Genomic DNA, 22129 nt, shown 5'->3' with positions numbered 1-22129 from the left:
TGAAATAATGCCATTTTGGAAATAGTATAACATTTCAATATCTTTTTTTTTGAGTTTTTTTTTGAGTTTTTTATCATTTTTTATTTTAATTTTAAATAGCTTGTTTTACATGTCAATCCCAGTTCCCTCTCCCTCCCCTCCTCCCACACTCCACATTCCCCCCAGCCTCCCACCCTATTACCAATTCCTTCCACATAGGGGATATCTAGATTCTGTCATTTTATTCTGGGTAGGGTCCAGGCACTCCCCTAAGGGTCCAGGCTGAGAGAGCATCCCTCTTTGTGCTATAGGCACATGAAGACAGTTTGTATGCCAGGGATAAACACTGATCCACAGCTCAGGGCCCCATAGGTTGCCCAGGCCTTCTCACTGACACTCACATTTTGGGGGTCCAGATCAGTCCCATGCTGGCCTCCCCACTGTTGGTCTGGTGTCCAAGAGCTCTCCCCTGTTCAGATCAGCTGTCTCTGCTGGTTTTGCCAGCCCATTCTTTGCCAATTTGCTCATCACTCCTCTCTCTCTGTCACTGGGTTCCTTGGGTTCAGTTCAGTGATTAATTGTGTGTTTGCCTCTGCTTCCATCAGTCACAGGATGAAGGCTCCCGGATGGTTATAGACATCAAGTTCATTATCAGGAATGGGCATTCGAGGTGGTCTCTCCACTATTGCTTAGCTTGCCAATTGGTGTTATCCCTTTAGATCACTTGAGGTCATTCTGGTGCCTGATCTGTATTCGATCCTATGATTCCCTCTTCCCCCTATTCTACCCCCACCCCCTCAACTTCCTGTTCCCCCTTAACCAACTCTCTTCCTCTTCACCCCCTCTCTTCTTCCCAGGTCCCACTCCCCCCCACCCCTCGCCGTGTTCCCCATCCATTCAGAGGATCTTGCAAGACATGAAAATTTTAAGCACTGAACACAACTACCCACGCAAGCCACATCCAAAGTCAAATGTGGCACACTTCTTTTGTCACAGTTTGAGGCCAGCCTTGTCTACATTGGAAATTTGAGATCAGACTGGGTTATTACCAAGAACCTTCTCTAAAACCAAAAACAACAAACAAAAGTGTTTGGGTTGGTGTTATGACAACTGCTAAGAGTTGAGGATTTCCCAGAGCTTGAGGCCTTCCAAAGACCTACTGTCTAGTTTGACAGACTATTTGTATATAGTATAAAACAGGATAGTAATCATGTTACTTACTGACATTGCTAAAGCAAATAACTAGCCCTAACTTGATCTCTAGTCTCGGGAACTAAATGTTTATTAAGATGCATGCAAGCAAGGGGATGGGGTGTAGCTCAGTAGCAGAGTATTTGCCTCCCATGCTAGAAGAGCTGGAAGCTGTTGTACCCCTCTGTCTTTGTAACTTTCCGACCAGAAGCAAAATCTTTGATCTACTAGGTCTAGAGCAGACTTCTAAGTGGCTCTTTCCCAGAGCAAAGAGTTTGTGTCAGACTAGAATATTCTTTGGGGTTTAGTGATCAAGAGTAAAAGTATCAGATTCCCTAATAATAACCCTTAGTTTGTGATGAGATCTGTTACGTACCCTTTACTGGCCTAGAAATGACTGTGTATCAGAGACTGGCCTCCAATTACAAAGAAAACCTGTCTTTATCATTCCATATATCATTAGTACAATTATATCAGCTTCTCCCAGGGCATGTTGGGTTATCTTTGTATCTTGAGCACCAGATGTCATTTTTTTGTTATTAGGGAAGGTATAAATAGTTACAAATAGTGTCCATTTTCAGGTGGCTAAGAGATGATTACAATTAAATTTAAACATGAAGAAAATTTAAATGAGTGACTTGGTTTTACTTTTTGATTAGTTGGTAGTTTTCGCTGCTGGTGGTTGTTTTGACTTCAGAAATAGCTCAATTTGAGATTCTTGTCCAAGTCTCCACATAGCTGTAATACCATAATAACTTGTTATCTTGAAGTACTGAATAGCACTGAGATCTCATAGGCCAGGGGCCAAGGTGGAAGGAGTGCTGCTTTGGGTATCCTACCTTCTGCCCTGGTCTACAAATGTTGGTCAGAGGACAAAGCTCAGAGAGGCCAAGTCACATTAGAACAGCTACATGATAATGTGTTATCTTGAAGTTATGGTAAGCTCTCACCTTGTACACTTTGGTCACACACAAAGGACAGTCTCTAACATTGATCATGCTTGCTAAATGTTGATATGACCAGAAACATTACCTATTAGGTTCAAAAATATGACTTTAGCAATTACACTTCTCAGACTGTATGTCATGGAAATGTTCAGTTTGTGGAAAGGATGACCATTAATTGAACATTTATTTATAATAGAAATTGGAATAGAAACATCAACTTATGGTGGAGGTTTGATTTCCTTATGGACCACTAAGTAAAATCAGATCACACTGCAAAGAAAAATCAGATCAAATATTGTAAATCCTAGTGCTACCATGATTAAAGCAATATTTGGAGGTCATGGGTAGTATGCATTCTTTGATTATTAACAACAGAAATGAGTGTTGCTGCAGGGAGATGGATCATTATTAAGTCATCTGACTGATCTAGAGCCAACATCACCATCTAATGATTTCATTCCTGGATCATCTTTAATATGTAGAATTAGGGATGTCTGAGAAGAGGTGGCTATTATTATAATAGCAGTTTCCTTCTCAATTGCCTGTGTTAAGTAAAATAGCATTGCATTGAAAAGAGTGTATGTTTCTTAGTAATTCTCCACAATCCCTTGTCTCATGATTCAATAAATCATCTCACACCTGTCAGCATGTATAGTCTAAGATTTATTGCATGGTCCATTGTGTAGCAGATAGCTCTTTGGCTGCAGAGCAATTTTCTGAAACTAATTTAATCAGTGTTTTTATAGTACAGTGACCTGGGGCTTGATGTCTCAAATATGTACTGATTCCTTCAGAACAATATGACTTAATTCTATCCAATTTTGGAGTGGAATTAGTATTTGGCTTCATGTGACTTCAGTTACAGACAGGAAATCTTCAGCTGAATTACTATTTGTGCATTTTTATCAAGCAAATGTTTATTTCAGCAGTTGTCAACCTGTGGGACTTAACCCTTTTGGGGGCAGTCAGATGACCCTTTCACAAGGGTTGCCTAAGACCATCAGAAAACACAGATATTTACATTACTATTCATAACAGTAGCAAAGTTACAGTTATGAAATAGCAACAAAAATAATTTTATGATTGGGGTCACCATAACATGAGGAACTGTATTAAGGGTCACAGCATTAAAAAAAAGTTGAGAACCACTACTGCTCTATTTAAATAGTTATCATTCTCTAGTCACTGAGATGCTGAACAAAACCAGAAAAAAATTCTAGGTTGATGGAAAGACACAATTAAATGTCCCAACTGAACAATGGATACAGTTACTGGCCAATTAAAGAATCTGGTTTCACTGAAGTTGAATGTTCATTTTGTACTGTGCTTCTAATTATAGCTGGCTGGATTGGAGAAACCTTAAACCTATTATAGTACTGAGGATTTTACATGCTAGTTCAAAAACATGATTTGATCTATTGAGAAGGAACAGAAATTTTGAGTTTTGAAGCAATGTAAGCATACTTAGAGGATACTTTGGTGGCTCTGTGGCATACAGTTTGACTGAGCAGAAATGAAGAAGATGGTTAGAGTAGTAACCTTGGGAAGAAAGGGAAGACTGATGCAGGAGTGATGGCACATGCCTGCAATCCCAGCACTTAAGAAACAGAGAAAAAATTGTGAACTTGAAGTCAGCATGAGCTGCATGGAGAGATTCTGTCTTAACCAAAGCAACCAAAGAGGCCTCAAGCAGTGGTTGGACACAGACATGAAGGAAAGGTTACTCTGTAAAATTTTGCTGGGATTTTCATCTGGAGAATGATACCTTTTGTAAAGCTAGAAGACAGGAAGACATTTCAAAGGGAAAGAGAATGCAGTTATGAAAGCCGAGATTAAAATAGCAAGGAACCAAAACACCAAAGGATCTAATCAAAAGGTGGGGTACAGAACTAAGTGGAGAATTCTCAGTAGAGGAGTCTAAAATGGCTGAAAGACACTTAAGAAAGTGCTCAGCATCCCTAGTCATCCAGGAAATGCAAATCAAAACAACTCTGAGATACCATCTTACTCCTGTCAGAATGGCTAAAATCTAAAATTCCAATGACAGTTTATGCTGGAGAGGATGTGAAGAAAGGGGACTACTCCTTCACTGATGATGGGAGTGCTGACTCGTACAGCCACTTTGGAAATCAGTATGGAGATTCCTCAGGAAAATGGGAATCAGTCTACCACAAGACCCAGCAATTCCTCTCTTAGGCATATACCCAAAAGATGCACATTCATACAACAAAGATGTCTGTTCCACTATGTTCATAGCAGCATTATTTGTAATAGCCAGAACCTTTTAGCAACCTAGATGCCCCTCAACTGAAGAGTGGACAGAGAAAATGTGGTACATTTACACAATGGAGTACTATCCAGAGGGGAAAAAACAATAGAATCTTGAAATTTGCAGGCAAATGGATGGCACTAGAAGAAACCATCCTGAGTGAGGTAACCCAGTCACAAAAAGAAAAATATGGTTGTACTCACTCATTTATGGATTTTAGACATGAATCAGGGGAGTGCCAGCCTACAATCCCATTGCCAGAGAGTCTGGGAAACAGAACCTTCATCCAGTGACTGTTGAAAGCAGAGGCAGATACCCACAGATAAACACTGAACTGAACTCCTGGAATCCAGTGTCAGAAAGGGAGAACTGATGGGAAAAGGAGTTAAGACTAGGCTGGTTTAACCCACAGAAACAGTTGACCTGAACATGGGGGAGCTCTTGGACCCCAGATTGATGGCTGTGTGGAAAGAATGGGACTGACCCAGATGCCCTGAATGTGGGTGTCAGTGAGGAGGTCTAGGTAATCTGTGGGGCCTTGGTTAGTATTTAACCCTGGCATACATATAGACTTTGGGTGCCCATCCCACAATGAGGGGTGCTCTCTCAGCCTGGACTCTTGGGGAGGGCTAGGTCCTGCAATGGATGACATGACAGACTCTGGAGATCCACCATGGAAGGCCTCACTCTACCTGCTGATTGGAGTGGAGATTGGGTGGGGGCTGGGGGCCTGGTGAGGAGGAAGAGAGGGAGAGGGAGCTGGGATTGACATGTGAAACAAACTTGTGTCTAACTTAAATTTAAAAAAAGGAAGAGGAAAAAATAAAAATAAAATAAAATAGCAAGAAAGTATCAGGGATGACAGTACACACTTTGAGTGTGAGGTCAGTGTTGAGGTCAGAGTTGAGATCTGAGATCAGCATGTAAGTATTTGGAAAGAGGAGAGAGTTGATACTAAAAAAAAAAAAGATGTGCTAGAAAGGAGAAGTGAATATATGATGTCACCATTTTGTCGTAATTGGAAGTAGGATAATATGTTCTGGCAGAAAGCACACTTGTGAAAAGCCTATGTCTATTATTAATTTCAGTAATTGTCTACTTAAAAATGTGGTCATTTGCTGCAAGTGGCCACTTATTAAAATAAAAATTACACATTGGAGAAAGATAATGATTTATGAAAGGCCACATGTCCTCCACATGGCTATGGGGTAAGTGGTTAGACCTGATTTGTTGGATGTCTCAGGGTCCTCTGGCCTAAGATGATGGTAACAGTGTTATTAGTAAATCATATAGAGGACCTGTGGCCTTCCATAAACCATTGACTTTCTCCAATATGTAATGAGAGAGGCAGAGTGGACAAAAGCAGCAGAGAGGGATCCTTTAGCCACCTCTCAGATTCTTCACTTTCTCATCTCCTCTAAGAAAGCTGTGAAAAATCTTGATCCCATTCAAGCTGAAGGATGAGATACTGTAGATAAGTGTTTCTCACACTTGATACCTGCTAGGTATCCAAAGTTGCAGCCAGTAGGTCTGGAGGAGGGTTCAGCAATCTCTTTCTTACCAGCACCATAGGTGCTGTTGGTTTGCTGCTGTTGGCCCAATCTAATTTCTAAGAACTCCAGGCTTTATTTCTGGAGTCTGTAGTAATTTGTAACTGTTATAATTGACAAGTATCTTCCAGTTCTCTGTATATTAGACAATTTCTTCCAAATGGCTTAACAGCCAGTGGTACTTTTAAAAAAAAGCAACATTTACTCTCTGACTTTGACTCATTAACAAAACCTTGCGTAGGTAAATTAAAATCTATTCCAGGGAAATGAGAGACCATTCCTTTTTGAAGTACAATGACCCTTACATTGTCTTTGATATATATAAATACATGAACTCTATTGGGAAAATGGTTAAGTAAATTTTTTGTAAAGTACTGAAAGTTAAATAATTAACTCTGAAGAATTTCTCCCACTCAGGAAAGTAGTCATTAATCAAAGAAATACTACTATGTTATCACTGTAGCTTCCATCATTGAACATATCAGCATTTCACATTATAGGTTACCATTTTTTGTTTGCTTTGTTCTTTTTTTTGAATATTCATATTACCAGAGCTGCTCTTTAAAAAATAATGAATAGGATAGTGGGTCAATTCTTTTGTTAGTAAAAAACTGAATTTGTTACCTAAATCTTCAGCTCAATTATTACGACTATTGTTGAATTATAGATTCTATAATATAATTCTGTTCCATTTCCCATTGATCACTGTAGAAGTCAACATACCATTTATTATTTTTTTATTTTTAATGTTCATTGATGTCCTACCTGCATGTATGCCTGTGCGAGGGCGTCAGATCCCCTGGAGCTGCCACGTGGCTGTTGCCATGTGGGTGCTGGGAATTGAACAGAGAAGCTAGTGCTGTTAACTGCTGAGTCATCTCTCCAGCCTGCATACCAAATTTATGTTTGATATAAATGTTTCTATAAAGTGTGACAAGAAGTAGAATTTAGGTATTAGGGATACAGAAATAATACAACAAAACATTCTTTAACTTTCTTAGCAGTAACAATATATGCTTTCCCTGCTAGTCACTGTTTTATAAAAGTTCCTGAGATTTCCTATAATAAATTCATATTTCTGTATGCAGCTATCTGTAATTTTATTTCTGTACTTGCTATAGACATGAAAAACCACTATTTTAGTTTGAATAGCTATTAAAGCATAAAACTAGTAGCACTAATTATTAATTTTTGTTAATTGCACCACTAAGCTTATAACTTCCTTGCTAGCAGTGGTTTTCAGCATTGACCACACATTAGAAAATCATGGGGGAGCTTCTGAAAATTTCACTCCTTGAGCCTCTCCTAAGGCCAGGTTATTCCGATTCTCATTTGAGAAACAGGTATAAACCAACCGTCATACTTTCAAGTCCATAGGAAATTGTTTATGAGTTCAAGAAGGAGCCCTTCATCTAGTACATGCCCAGCATCTTGCTTCCTCCTATTACACCCACACTGCTTTCATTTCAACCAAGCGCAAATTACGTTGTGTGGATAAAGGCAGTCCTTCTAAAGACTGATGAAGGAAGGGCTTGAGTAAAGGTGGGAACGAAAGATCAAAGGAAGCGATTCATTGAAATTATTTGAGAGTCACATTTTCTGAATCTCAGGCGAGAGTCTGTCTTGGAAGGTTATTGAGAGCTGGAAAGCAATAGCATACTTTCATGTTCTTTGATTTTGTAAGATGTCGCAAAAGAAGTCACTTAGATAACATTGATTTTTGGAAATTCCCAACAGACCAGACAGACACATGTACAGTACAATGGGATTTTAATTTATTTTTAAGCCAAAAAATATATTCTCCTTTGGCTTTAAATACTTTTTGCATCACTGACAAGGGTGTGTGAAAATTGTGAATAATACAAACCCTTCCTGGGAATACTACAAATTCTAGAGCAAAGCTAATCACATACTGAATTTTAAAAATAATTTTCAGTAACTGGGACAGGAAACGACATTCCTATAAAACCTAAAACTCAGAAAAGTAATTGCTATATAAATAATATAAATTATAGTTACCAATTCAAGATTATTAAATTAATTCTTTGACTATTTCACAGTATTCCTTTGAATCAGTATGACACACTGGGTGTGAGATTCTGTCTTAAAGAAAAGGTTTTGACCTCCTACAGTATCTGAATAACAAAAATATATTTGCATTCATCTAAGGCTATGAAACTACTTTGAGATTCAGGACTGATAAAAATGTTGATGGTATCAATTAAATGCTGTTTAAGTAAGGAAGGCTAGAACATGTTTATTAATGAGTATGTGGCAATATTATCGTCTACCTAAGATGGAAGAAAGGAGATAAGATCAACATTATTCAATCCCTGAATGATGGAGGAAGTACAAGTTGAAATGACATATACAAACAACACGTATGATATTCATCAATATCAGGGAATTTTATTGACAGTAATTATACAGTGCTCTAAGCCCCCTTAAAGGTCTATTTTATGATTAAAAGGGGAAAAAAGCTGAGGGAAACAGCATCAACGGAGAGAGCAATTAACAAGTGATTCCAAATTCTATGTGCCCTCTCAACTCAACATGTTTAGTCACAAACAGAAAAACCCAACTAAGCTGTGCCCATGTTCTTGGTTTAGCGATTTGATTGGATTGAGAGAAAAGTTTTTCTCTTCCTTGATCTGAATCTTCTGCTGCCCTGAACAAAACCCACAAATAAAACATTTGCTCCAATTATTGTGTATCCAAAAAAGTACAGTTTAAGGCATGCTCGTAATTCTTGTAGTTCGGGCTGAAGCTGTGTGAATTTTATTTTGAATCTTTATAATAGTTTGGAATAGCAGAGATAATGGTCTCCATCTGCTTAAACCAAAAAATGAGAAGAATTTTCAGCAAGTAACCAAATAGTAAATATACTTGTCTCCATAGAGAAATCTTTAACTCTGCTGCTGTAGCACAAAGTTAATGATAGTTAGAAAATGGAAGTGTCAGGGCACATACGTTCCATAGGCACAGAAATATGAATTTCTTGTACTTTTCATATGCCCCAAATCTCACCCTTCTTTTAATTTTTAAAAACCTATTTCTAGGGACTGGAGAGATGGCTCAGAGGTTAAGAGCACTTTTTGTTCTTACAGAAGACCTGTGTTTGGTTCCCAGCACCCACACGCAGGCTCACAGGCTCACAGCTACTGTGGACTCAGTTCCAGGGGATCTGATGTCCTCTTCTGGTTGCTGTAAGCACCGTGTAAGAAGATGATCAGACCTACATGCCCACAAAACACCCATACACATAAAATAAAAATAAACACTTTTAAAATGGAAAGTAGATTCTCCCATATAATACACCCAACCAGTTTTCCTACTTGTTTTTTAATTAAAAATAAACTATTTCAAGCCGGGCGGTGGTGGCACACGCCTTTAATCCCAGCACTTGGGAGGCAGAGGCAGGTGGATCTCTGTGAGTTCGAGATCAAGCCTGGTCTACCGAGCGAGTTCCAGGGCAGGCTCCAAAACAATACAGAGAAACCCTGCCTCAAAAAACCAAAATAAAATAAAATAAACTATTTCAAAATGTACTTTGTGCTATGATGTAATCTCAGTATGCAAGAGATAAAGGCAGATGTTTGAGTCCAGGTTATCTCAAAAAATAAAGGGCAAAAAATTTGAAATGTAAAGTCATCTCTTATCTGGCAAACCATAGAAAAATCAGGCAGTAGGTAGGCTCTGGCATGTGACCATAGATTGCTGGCCTCTGGTTTAAGATACTTTAAATATGTAATTCTGGGAAATTACATAGTGGGAAAGCTTTCACTTCAGAAAATGTAAATGAATTCAAGTGTGTATATGCCTCCATGCCTGCATTCATGCGTGTGTGCATGCGCCCATGCATGTACGTGAAAAAGAGACAGAGAGAGGCAGACAGACAGTATTTCCTGAACAATATGATTCTTACCTGACAAGTAACGTTTCTCTCTAGGCACAAATCTTACAAGTTCAGTCATTATATTTATTCAAAGATTCTTTGTTAGTATAGTTTCAATCAGTAGTGACTCTCAGAAGTGCTAAGTGTTGGGCTGGGATTTGACTTGGTGGTGGAGCACTTGCCTGGCATTTGCAAGGTACTGGGTTCTATTTCTGGAACTGGGAGAAAAGGTCTAAATGAATTAATTAGTCAGTTTCTCACCTCTCATAGAGGTAAAAATGGGGCTGGAAATAAGGAGTGAACAGAAAAGCCCACTCACATCTCTCATACCTGGAAATAACTTGTCATTGAACCTACTAAAATTATAACGAAATAAATATAGCTATACGATGATATTTGTTTACCTCAATTAAAGTTTGAAAGTATACTTAAGAACATAAACAGTATTTAAAAATTGCTCTCTGTATATTATTGACTACCAGGTTAGAAAAATAAACATTGAACTCCTGATGATGGAATATATAAATATATAGAACTGATTTTGTGATGTTAATATAGTAATTTCAAATAAAACCTGACAAAGGTAAATACAGGATCACATATCAAACTGACTTAAATTGTAGTCCATGGAACACTAGACCTGAATTTGTATGCAGATTATGTTTTATTAGGTTTTTGAAGTTCCCTGGGCGGTCTGCCTTGCCAGGGCATTTGGAAATAGTAACTATCATAACCAATGAAAAAAAGCATTAAAAATTAAACCAACATAAATCACGTGTATCTACGGTCTTTGGGGAGTCATACCTGAAGATAGCCTTAGACTCTTGCAATGTAATTAAAACATCTGAAGAGTTCAGTTACATATAAAGAAGTTCTGCTTTTATGCAGGTGGCATGTGTTAATCCAAGTGTGTTTTCATATTAAAGATTGTGATTAACGTTCCTTAGAAGAAAATAGACGGGTTGTGGCACTCGGCGTGTCTATATCCTGATGGCGTTAGAGGAGTGGTATTGGGTGTCAGGGCTACAAACACAGTTCCTGAATGTCGCTCTGAATGTTGTAGAATAAAACAAGCCAGATCTGTGTTTGTCTTGAAAGGTATCCAGACCTAATATTATACTTTAAAGACATTCTGAAGTATTGACTTCAGAATAAGAGCAAACATTCTTTAAGGCCTGGGAAAACCCAAAAGGAATTACTGAAATCTCCTGTTTCAGGCACACATTTTAATAGTAGTGTTCAATGACAAGTCATTAATTTCCAGCAATCCGACTCTTAGGTACAGGTCTCCAAAGGCTGAAATTAGGGGCATTTGTCTGCTTACCTTGTTATTTGATTGGGTAGAAGTACAAAGCTCATCTGTTAAGATGGATTTACTATTCTTTGTTGATGTCCACACTGATGCCTCAAGGCTTATATCAAAACTGGTGTAAAAATTAGCTGTCTCAACATAGATTCTTAAATTATCAACTCAAATAAACCTCACTAAGTATGTATCACAAAATAGGTTAATTACGGCTCATTGAAAATGCATTAAAATACACACATTAGAAACTAAAATGATAGAAAAAATAATGCATAAAGAAGGTATGACACTCATCTTTTACAATTTTATCTTTCAAAATTTGGCCTGCAAAAGATTCACTATAACTTCTTGCATCGTTACCTTTGCAAATTACCATCCTGAACTGTTTGTAGTCCTCTGCGGTGACAGTGATAGGAGGCTAGCATTGGAATGCATGGAATAGTAGCACACTCACTAAAACTTTACAGTGTTAGTAAGCTTGTTTGCACTATAATGAGATACCCCGGGCAGCTAACATTTAATGGAGAGAAAGCTTTACTGAGTTTTCTTTTTATAATTTTTGTAAGACAGTAGCTCTCTATGTAGCTTGGTCTGGCATGAACTTATAATTTTCCTGCCCCTCTTTGCCTCCTGGCTGCTAGTGAAGGAAAGGTTTACTTAGTTCATAGTCTCAGGATTCACGGTCATGGTACCTGCATAGACTGTGTTCTGCTGAAGGCCTCGTAGCAATGATAGATGTCAATAGTGCAAGTGTATGCTGGAGTAAGGAATCACCATCTTCAGTTTTGTCAACCCAAACTAGCCAGCTGTAAACAAAAAGTACCTTCGTCTATTCTGTCTACACATAATATTTTCCGGAGGCCTATGTGCCTGTGTCTGCATTCTTACACAAGAGATTGGAGACAAAGATTAGTGTTTGACATAAGGTGTGTGTGTGTGTGTGTGTGTGTGTGTGTGTATGTGTGTGTGTGTACATACTGGTAGCCTAGAAAATGGTGACATTTTAGTTTTTAGATTGTAGAGCCTGTACCAAGCTTTGTCAACAACACCTACAGATCAGATATCATTTACTACTTGTTTTGTAAATAAGGTTTTATTAGAGCACAATAGTGTGGTGTTCACTCATTTTCATACTCGCTGTGATTGCTTTTATGATGAAACTGCAACAGAACTGACTCATTGTTACAGACCAAGTAAGACCAAAACAATCTAAAGTTTATGTGACTCTTTACTGAGAAGGCTTTTTTTGAGAGTGCAGTACCGCTGTCAAGAATTATTAATCACTAGCTTTGTGTTGCTGTGGTACACTTGAAATATGACTTACAGGTATGAGTTAAGATTCCAAAGACTTAGCAAAAAGAAAGAAAAAATGAGTATAAAATACATCAATGCTTATATATTGGTGACATTTTGAAACAATACCATTAATTTTAGTATTGTTCATTTCTACTTTTAAAACAGTAACTACTAGAAAATTTAAAATGTGACTGAAACATGCTTCTCACATTTGATTTTTGCTCACAGTGCCAGTCTAGAACCTGGAATTTGGAGGCTATGTGACTACTAGAAACAAAAAAGTAGACATTAGTTGAGGGAGGAGAGATGGTTTGTAAATATCTTTTTAAAATAATGAATTGTCAACTCAACCATCCTCACCATTTCTCATTAAAAACTCAGAATGTATTAGGATGTTCATAGAAACAGTTGTAGTGTAGTTCTTCCAGAAGCAGACTCTGACAGATTTGAACTGGGAGTGATCCAAGAAGCACAGGGAAGGAATAAGAAACAGGGCATGTTAGTGAGCACGATATTATCATGGATCCATACATTCCTACCCAATGAAGACCTGTGGAAGTTTTGTAGTCTTAAGACTCAGAGTGGTCCCATCCAGAAAATGAGGGAGCCGTACCATTTGTCTACTAATTGTAGCTTCTTTTTGGTAGAGAACTGCTTCTAGGGGAGTCAGCTTCTCTTGAGTTTGCCCAGAACTGTTGTCTGCCTTTCCCAGGTCCAGATACAACCCTGATACAGAGGATCACAGGTACAAGTATGAAAGAAAAAAAGCCATCAGCAAACTTGAGGATAATGCCTGCTGAAGGCGTAGGTTTGAGCTCTCCAGTATCTTGCTGTGAGAACAGATTGTTTTTTCCTTCAATCAACAATTGAGTATCTTCCTGGTACATATGTTCCTTTTCTCATACAACATTAGTGGTAGTGTAGATATAGGTGGGTTGACCATTATCCTCATGTCATGTATAGGAAACTAAGCCAAAGATATAGCCTCTGATTTGTCAGTTTGGAATGGTAGCCCACATCTCCTCATGATCATAATTGGTTACTTTTACTTCTGGTTTCTCTAAAACTTGGGTTTACTAGAACATGAAGAAATATTGGTGGTTTTAAGATGATGACAGAAAGCCAAAATTTTCTTATGTATTTCTAAAAGAGTCTACAGCACACTAGTGTGCTGTAGACTCTTTTAGAAATACATAAGAAAGTGGGCATTATATATATGCAAGTTTTACTTTGTTTTGTTTTAAGTCAAGTTTTCATGTAGCTAACGATGACCTTGAACTACTGATCCTCTTGCCTTCACCTCTCAAGTGCTGTAGCTGCAAGACTCTAACATTGAATAGTGTTATCTTTCTTCCCCTCAAATTACATTCAACATTAGGAGGTTAAAGATCTCCTTGTCACCACACAGGATGTTAATGACAGAGTAAAATTCCAGAAAACCTCCAGTGATGTCCCCATAGTGGAAGCTTATGAATACATGGCTTAGTGAAGACAGGATTTTGTGACTGTCCCATTGCCTATGTTCTCTTCAAAAAATGTTGTCATCCCCTTTGGTACTACTTTGAAACAAATCTCTCTGCCAGCTTAATTTCCCTTTACTGTATATCTAACTACCTCTGTAATTCTTTGTGGACCTCAATAACACTAACACTTAAATTTAACATTTAAATTTGAATAACCCCAAAGGATCTGGACTTAAACTGCAGGCTTTAGTCTTTGGATCAGTTGATTAAAAGCAGATTTTTATGCATGAGGTATACCTAATAATGGTAGGGGGAAGCAAGCAGATGTTTGTAAAATCTGAATGTGTTGGATTGCATTTATTTGGCTCTCTTTACGACCAGATTTAGAAAAGTCATACCTATGACAATTGATGATGTATTTCCCTAGAAATTTCCTGCTATGAATGATCAGCCATGAAGAAAAATAAAAGGATTCTCTAAGATTAACACACTAAATGAAGCTGACAAATTCACCTCACAAAGGGTACTCAGCAATGGAATATCACAGTTGCAATCTCTGACTCTGCTGTTCTTTTACTCCAAAAAGTGGAAACATTCTGTGTGTGTGTGTGTGTGTGTGTGTGTGAGTTTGTACATAAGTGTGCTCATGTACATGTGTGTGGGAGGGAAGACTGGTTTGAATATAGTCAAGTTTCTTCTAAACTCCTACTGTACTCATTCTCTAAAGTGCCTTCAAGTATATATATCCAAGCATAAATATTAGAGGGACCATATCAAGGTCAAGGTCAATAAATGGAATGAGGGGAATTGTGGAGACTTAAGCTGGATTGCTCCCAAGAAGTAAGGATGAAGGAGAACACTGGGGATATAGGGAACACTTAGGGGAGTGTATACTTGTGGCAAAAGCCTCCAAGAGCTGAAAGAAAAGATTCCTCATGAATACACTTGGCTCACAGGATGCCTCACACCTTCTCTGGAATTGAAGCCAGACGTGGAAGTGACGTGGAAGGAAACAAGGCCCTGAGCCAAAGCAGGATTTGTACCTCACTTGCACATGGCTGTCTTATGGGAGAGTCCTAACCTCAGAGTGTGCACCTCCCCTGGCTAGGCTATATCAGTACCCAAATCACAACTCAGGGACCAAAGTTCATAACAGATGAACTGTCAGACAAAACTTACAAGACACAAGCTAAACTCAGATCCTTGGAAACACTAAGAAAACACCAGGAAATATGGACCTTCTCTTTCTTAAGAGTTTAACAATAAGTACATTTAGCTCTTTTGGAATTACGAGGGCAGTTACATTATTGGAACAGGAACAGAAAGTGTTTTAACAAGAAAAGAGACACGTGATAAAGAACCCACTCTAAACAAACATGTGCTCATTATAAAAATGATGATACAAGCTTGGTATGGTGGTTCACAACTATAGCCCATGCACTTGGAATGCTAAGTCAGGGGGAGGAGAATTTGAAACTAGCCTAGGTTACAAAGCAAGATGATTTCAAACAAACAAACAAAACAAAAATCCCCAAACCTAAGTAATAAGATAAATTCCAGATTAATAAATTGAATTCTTTAAAAAATAACCAGAGATTTCTGCTTTTGGCACACTTGTATTAAATGTAAGATAAAAAATTCTCTTCTTTACTATGCTTTTTTGAGTGAGAAGTTTAGGAAAGGAATACAGGCTATTTTCTTAATAAATTGTAGAGTGAATTTATGTTTTTGTTGTTGCTGGTGTTTCTTTTGTTTTGGTAGAATCCAGGTCCTTCCTAAGCAATTGTTTTGTGACTGAGCCATACCCACAACCCCTATGTCTTCTTTGCTGGATGGCATTATGAATCTGAAGCCTGTTATTCATGGAATTTTTCATTATTCCATGTTTTTGCTATGTTTCATTCCTTTCATTCACCCTTGATCTTGGCATATGATCCATGCATATGGAGGAGTCTTCTATGTGATCAGGTCCACATTTGTCTCATCTAAGAAACTGACTCTGTTGTCCAACAAAAACTCCATCTCTGAGATCCTATCCTCAGCTGAATGATCTCATCATCTTGGATAGCTCCAGGAAGCCGTCAGTTCTCCCCATCCTTTATTTCTAGCCTCTCTCTCCCAGTTACACAGTTATCTCCCTATGAACAAGAAATAGGGCTTGCTGTATTTATACACCTAGTGTCACTCTCAGGCTCTGATATTTACTAAAATCTTAATAATATTTGTGAATGGACAATAAGTGAATAGACAGTATTAATGGAGAATACATGGAATAAAGAAAAATGGAGACATTTTAATGACTCTTAGAGGAGAGAGTTATTGTGGTGAAAAATGTGATTAAACATTTATTCCAAGAAACTTTATTGATGCTCTTAAGGAAAAGACCCATATTAAGATGCATAGTGATTATAGTGTTCAAGGGCGTATGATCCTGCACAAATAGAGAAAAAATGGAAACACAGACAATAATATATATTATGACTGGGAAGTATGATATATTTGTGTGTCATATGTGTGACAAAAACTTCTAAGAAATGCTATAAATGGCTATATTTTTAACCATAGTTGGTCTATTAAAATCTCCTTTTAAGAGATTAACCTCATCCTAACCATAAATTGGTAAATTTCAAAACTCTAAAATTAAGCTATATGGAGCAGTAATGTAGTCTTGATATTATTACTGTTTCTGACTCAGGCAAAGGAATAAATATTGAACTATGAACTTTCTTCCTAGTTCAGCATCTATCAAGAGCTTAATGCTAATTATGCAATTAAATGTAAGTGAGTTAACACAATAATCATTAATAGAAACAAAATTTGAACATTCCTAGAAAATTCTTTGAAATACAACTTTTGAAAATCTGGCTTAAATTTATAAATACATGAAATTGAATTAATAGCATTAAGATTTCTGAAAAAATCTATCCATTATTTTTCTGAGAATGAATAATACTAAAGTAGAAAAGTATGCAGAATAATATTTCTCACTTTCTTTTTTAAACAGCAAAACTTGGAGAGCAATCTCACCAATCTCATTAAGAGGAACACAGAACTGGAGACCCTTTTGGCTAAACTCATCCAAACCTGTCAGCACGTTGAAGTGAGTATCCACCCCATCCTCATGGTATATTTCAGGTGAAAAGTTCTAGCTTGAATTTTTCTGTCTACTTGATTCCAAACATTAAAGGAGAAATCTTACTTAGGGTTGGAGAAATGGGTCAATTCTTTTTTTTTCTTTTTTTGAGACAGGGTTTCTCTGTGTAATACTCCTGGCTGTCCTGGAACTCACTCTGTAGAACAAGCTGTCCACAAACTCCCAGATATCTGCCTGCCTCTGCCTCCTGAGTGCTGGAATTAAAGGTGTGTGCCACCGCTCAGCTCCATAAGAACACTTGCCAAGTCAGACGGCTTATAATCTTGTAACTTCAGCTCCAGGGATCTGACACCTTCTTTTGGCCTCCACAGACACCCTCACACATTCACACCCACATACCCCATACACATAAAATCTCAAATAATACAAAAATAGATGTTTTAGAAAGAAAAATCTTTCTTTTTGTTTATTCTTTTTCTGTATTTTTAAATCTTTCTTAACAGTAAATATTTTATAGAAGCCAAACATATGCAACAGATGAAATTGGAAATAACTATAAGTTTAAAGACTTTTTCTACATCCAGGGCTGCTGCAATCCCATCCCTTTATAGCTCCCTCTTGATTGAATATTCCATGTTATTCCTAATACTGTACATTCTAATCACTCTCACAAAGAACAGTCCTTCCTCCAAAGCACAGTTTAGAAAGTGTTTTGTAAGTTTACTAGGGCTGCCATAACAAAACACCATATTCTTTTTTTTTTATTTTCCAGTTTAAATTTAGATAAGAAACAAGGTTGCTTCACAAGTCAGTTCCAGGTCCTTCTCCCTTTCCCTCCCCTCCTCCCGTGCCCTCCCCCAACCCCCCCCGTTATCCCCTCATTCCCCCAGGGAGGGTGAGGCCCTCCATGGGGGTGTGCATAGTCTGTCATTTCATATAGGGCAGGGCCTAGACCCTTCCCCAAGAGTTCAGGGTGAGAGTGCACCTCACATTGTTGGATGGGAGTCCAAAGTCCGTGTGTATACTCGGGATGGGTACTGATCTGCTGCCCAAGGCTCAATAGATTACCTAGGCCTCCTCACGTTGGTGGCGCACGCCTTTAATCCCAGCACTTGGGAGGCAGAGGCAGGTGGATCTGTGCAAGTTCGAGGCCAGCCTGGTCTACAAGAGCTAGTTCCAGGACAGCCTCCAAAGCCACAGAGAAACCCTGTCTCGAAAAAACCAAAAAAAAGAAAAAAAAAAAGAAAAAAGAAAAAAAACCACCATATTCTTAAAAAATATCAAACAATATAAGTTTATTTTCTCATAGTTCTGCATGACAGAAGTCTGAATTGCTGATGTCAGTAGGATTGTTCTATCTATAGGCTCTAGGAAAGGTCCTTTCTGCTTCTTCCCATCTTCTGCTGGTTCCAACTGCATCACTCCAGTGTATACCCCCATTGTTACATGCCATTCTCTCTAGGCATCTCAGAGCCTGTGTCCAACTATCTTTTTATAATCAAGTCACTGAGTTAGGAACCATCCTACTCTATTATGGCATTGCACAGACAGTATTTCCAAACAAGGTCCCATTCAACATACAGTTTTACATAGCTTGTCCCACTACAGGTCAATACTACATTCTGCTTAGCTGTCAGATAAGTGTCTGTGAAAACCCACCATTGCAACACTAACAGAACCTGTAGTGAGGTATGAGGCAAAACTGGAAGCCAGCAGCTTAGCCCTTCTTTCCCCATGCCCTAACTCATATACGCAAATGAAAGCTTTCAAGCTATCTGATCTTTAACCTAACAATGCTCTCTGGCTTTCTGCATGGTAGGTTAACTACCACCTGATATCCACATGTCCAAGTTCTTCTTATCTGTCCTCCAGTCACAAGTTGAGGGCCACTTCAATTGTGAATATTTATCTTGATTTCTATACCAGAGTCATGTCTCTTTTCTCTGCATCACAATATTTTATTAATAATCTTTAAATGAGTTTTTAGCAGTATTTTGCATATTGCTTCCATCTTTTGCAATTAGAATGTGAAGTCTTTGAAAATAAGGATCATGTATAATTCATCTCTGAATTTCAGACTCCGGTTTATTTATTTTGAAACATAAGCTGAAGACCATATATATATATATATGTGTGTGTGTGTTATTTGCTATGTATCAGTCAGTTAAAAGAATCTCAGGGAAATTGTTCTGGACAGATATGTATGATGCTGCTGTACTCTTGCCAATTAGAGATTTGAATTATGAGTTCATCGCCCCTTAATATCCATGTTTGAAGAGACAAAATGTTTATTTTTCTCAGTCTCATCAAGGTATGTGTATATATATATATTTGTACATACCTATTCATACACATATATCTATGTAGCAATAATAATCAAAGAAAAAGAAGATACTAACTTGAGTGTTGGGGGCCATGAACGATTGGAGGGAGGGTACCTGGGAGGGCCTTGATAAAGGAAAGGGGGAGGAAAGTGATGATGTAATTCTCTTTCAATTAAAATATATTTTTAAAAAATATGAAAAATATAGCATCTTGACTATGTATTTGTCATAATGTCCACTACACAATCAGAAGTACTAGACATCAAAGATACAAAAAAATAAAAAGGAGGAAAACCCATCAAAGAAAAGCACTCTTAAGACAATATAGATACTGGAATTATGAGAGGAATTTTTAAACTGGAATGTGTGACAATTTACATTTTTAACAACTTTCCCACTATTCAGCAGCATTCAATCCATTTTTAATATTGTACATCTATTGACCACTACATCCAGAAAATTCCCTTCATCGTAAATACATTTGTTTTTCAAAACATTATGCCAAGTGAAATAAGCCAAAAATAAAAGATAAAGTTTATATGATTTTAAATTATGTGAAATACTTGAAATAGGAAAATTGAGAAGTTAACATAGACGTTATCGGGCACTGGAATGGAGAGAAATAGAGAGACATTTAATTGTCTATTTTTTTAAGTATACACATTTTTAGAATAACTACTCTCAAAATAATGATGTTTTGTAGCCATTTTTATCTTCTCTAATCAGTAATTATAATGCATGGCCTTTTGTGCCCATAACTATGGAAGCAGATTTACAATGTAGTGGAAAGAATAATAAAGACCATAACATATTGGATGTCTACAGATTCAAATAATAGCACAACTAAAGAATAGCACAGCAGCCAATCAGATACTGATCTCATAGAATGTAGCTTTTAAAAAAAAATTCAAAGAGCCGTGTTTCTCAATAGACCAGTGACAATCCAGCTATAACCTTAAATCAGTGATGGGATACAGGTACACTTTTAGTTTTTGTTTTCTTTCCTACTGACACATAAAATGTAAATTATACATTTGCTGTATCCTAGACTGGTGAATGTGTTATGGGGAGGAGAACATTTTTTAAAAATTATAATACAATAAAGCAAAACCAACACACCAGAGTTGGACAAGACAAATGAGCAGAAGGAAAAGAGCCCAAGAGAACGAACGAAAATCAGAGACGCACTCATTCATATACTCAGGAATCCTATACAAAATACTAAACTGGAATCCATAATATATACACACAGTGGACCTGAAGCAGACCTGTGCAGGCCCTGTGCATGTTGCCTTAGTCTCTCAGTTCATACTGGCTTTGATCATACTGATTTAGAGGGTCTTGTTTTTTTTTTTCCATGCCCTATAGTTCTTTCTGCCTCTTTTTATGGGTGGGCGCCTGATCTCTGAGATGGGGGGAGATTTGACAGAGACTTTCCATTTAGGGCTGAGTGTTAAAGTTCTCTCACCCAGTATATATTTTCCGGTTCTGAGTCTCTGTATGTGTTCCCATGTGCTGCAGGAGGAAGCTTTTCTGATAATGACCAAGCAAGGCACTAATCAAGGAGTATAGTAGGATGTCAGTAGGAGTCATTCTATTGCTACAGTTATTTTAGAACAGTAGTATTTGGTTTTACCCTAGGTCCCTATACTATCTAATCTCTGCTTCTTGGTCATACAAGCAGTGTTGTGTATGGGTTCTGTCTCATGGAGTAGGCCTTAAATCAAATCAGATGTTGGCTGGTTACTCCTACAAGGTTTGTTCCACTATTGTCCTAGCATATTTTACAGTCAGGACACCAGGGTAGGTCAAAGGGTTTGTGGCTGGACTGGTGTTTACATTTTTCTTTTGGTAGCATGCAGAGTTCCTTCCTGTACCAGGGCTGTTAGGACAAAGGAGTGAAGGTTATACATAGGGACCAGTTCACTTTCTCCATGTTTAGTGAGTTGTGTGGGTGTTATCTTCAGCAATGGGGCTTTGCTATCAACTTGTGGAAAGCAACTGTACAGCCTTGGCAACAGCCTGGGCTGCTGGGGATGCCCATGGGTCCTCTTTGGCCAAAAACTTAATTAGTTGTAACCTAATTGTGGTACTAGAAGCTTCATTTGGTGACAAGAGATGGCCAGTTGGGATGCTGTCTTCCCCATTATTTGGCAATTTGATGTAGATTATCTTCATACATGTATATATTCTAGGAAGCTTCTACTGTATTAATTAGGTTTCCATACTGCCCATCAAATTCCCCTTTGTTTTAGCTGTATCTCCTTCAGAACTAAAATAAGGAAGCAAGAAATGGCCTAGACATTAAAGTGTTTGACTTACAAGCATTAGGACCTGAGTTCAATCCCTAGAACCCAAGTTAATAAAAGAAGTCTCCAGTCAAGGTAGGGAGGTTGAGGTAGGTAGATCCTTGGGGCTGACTGACCAGCCAGACTAGGCAGCGAGAGACCCTGTCCCACCCCTCAAAAAAGTGGGTGGTGAGATGGTTTCTGAGGAATGACAGCAAGGTTGCCTTTTGGCTTCCACATGCACACATGTGAACTAGTGCACACAGATGAACATGGAGAGAGAAGGAGGCAGGCATGGGGGTAGGGATGGATGGAGACACAGGAATGGAGAGGTATGTATAATTTGCCTGAAAGCTTATGGAGTTTACAGAGTTCTCAGGACCTGAGCTTGTCCTATAGATTTCAGAAATACTGTCTTAAAAAATATCCCAGGAGTTGAGAATGTCAGCTTATTTTATGTCATCCAATGGTATTTCTGATGGTATATTCTTCAGCATAACAAAGCTAAGCTTTCAGATACTCTCAGC

At 38.0% G+C, this 22129-nt stretch overlaps 1 protein-coding gene across 7 annotated transcripts in view; it reads left to right on the top strand.

The window, feature by feature from the left end:
* The window catches only part of Mid1 (midline 1), a 342361-nt gene that overhangs the window by 260217 nt on the left and 60015 nt on the right, over positions 1 to 22129 (top strand). For all 7 annotated transcript variants that reach the window (XM_040744030.1, XM_040744033.1, XM_040744031.1 and 4 more), the window contains exon 3: positions 16901 to 16996. In XM_040744030.1, the coding sequence (XP_040599964.1) occupies positions 16901 to 16996 (96 nt within the window). The remainder of the gene's footprint in view (positions 1 to 16900; positions 16997 to 22129) is intronic.

This window comes from Mesocricetus auratus, unplaced genomic scaffold, assembly GCF_017639785.1.
Source record: "Mesocricetus auratus isolate SY011 unplaced genomic scaffold, BCM_Maur_2.0 Super-Scaffold_100003, whole genome shotgun sequence".
Lineage (NCBI taxonomy): Eukaryota > Metazoa > Chordata > Mammalia > Rodentia > Cricetidae > Mesocricetus > Mesocricetus auratus.
This window is presented reverse-complemented; position numbering and strand designations above follow the sequence as displayed.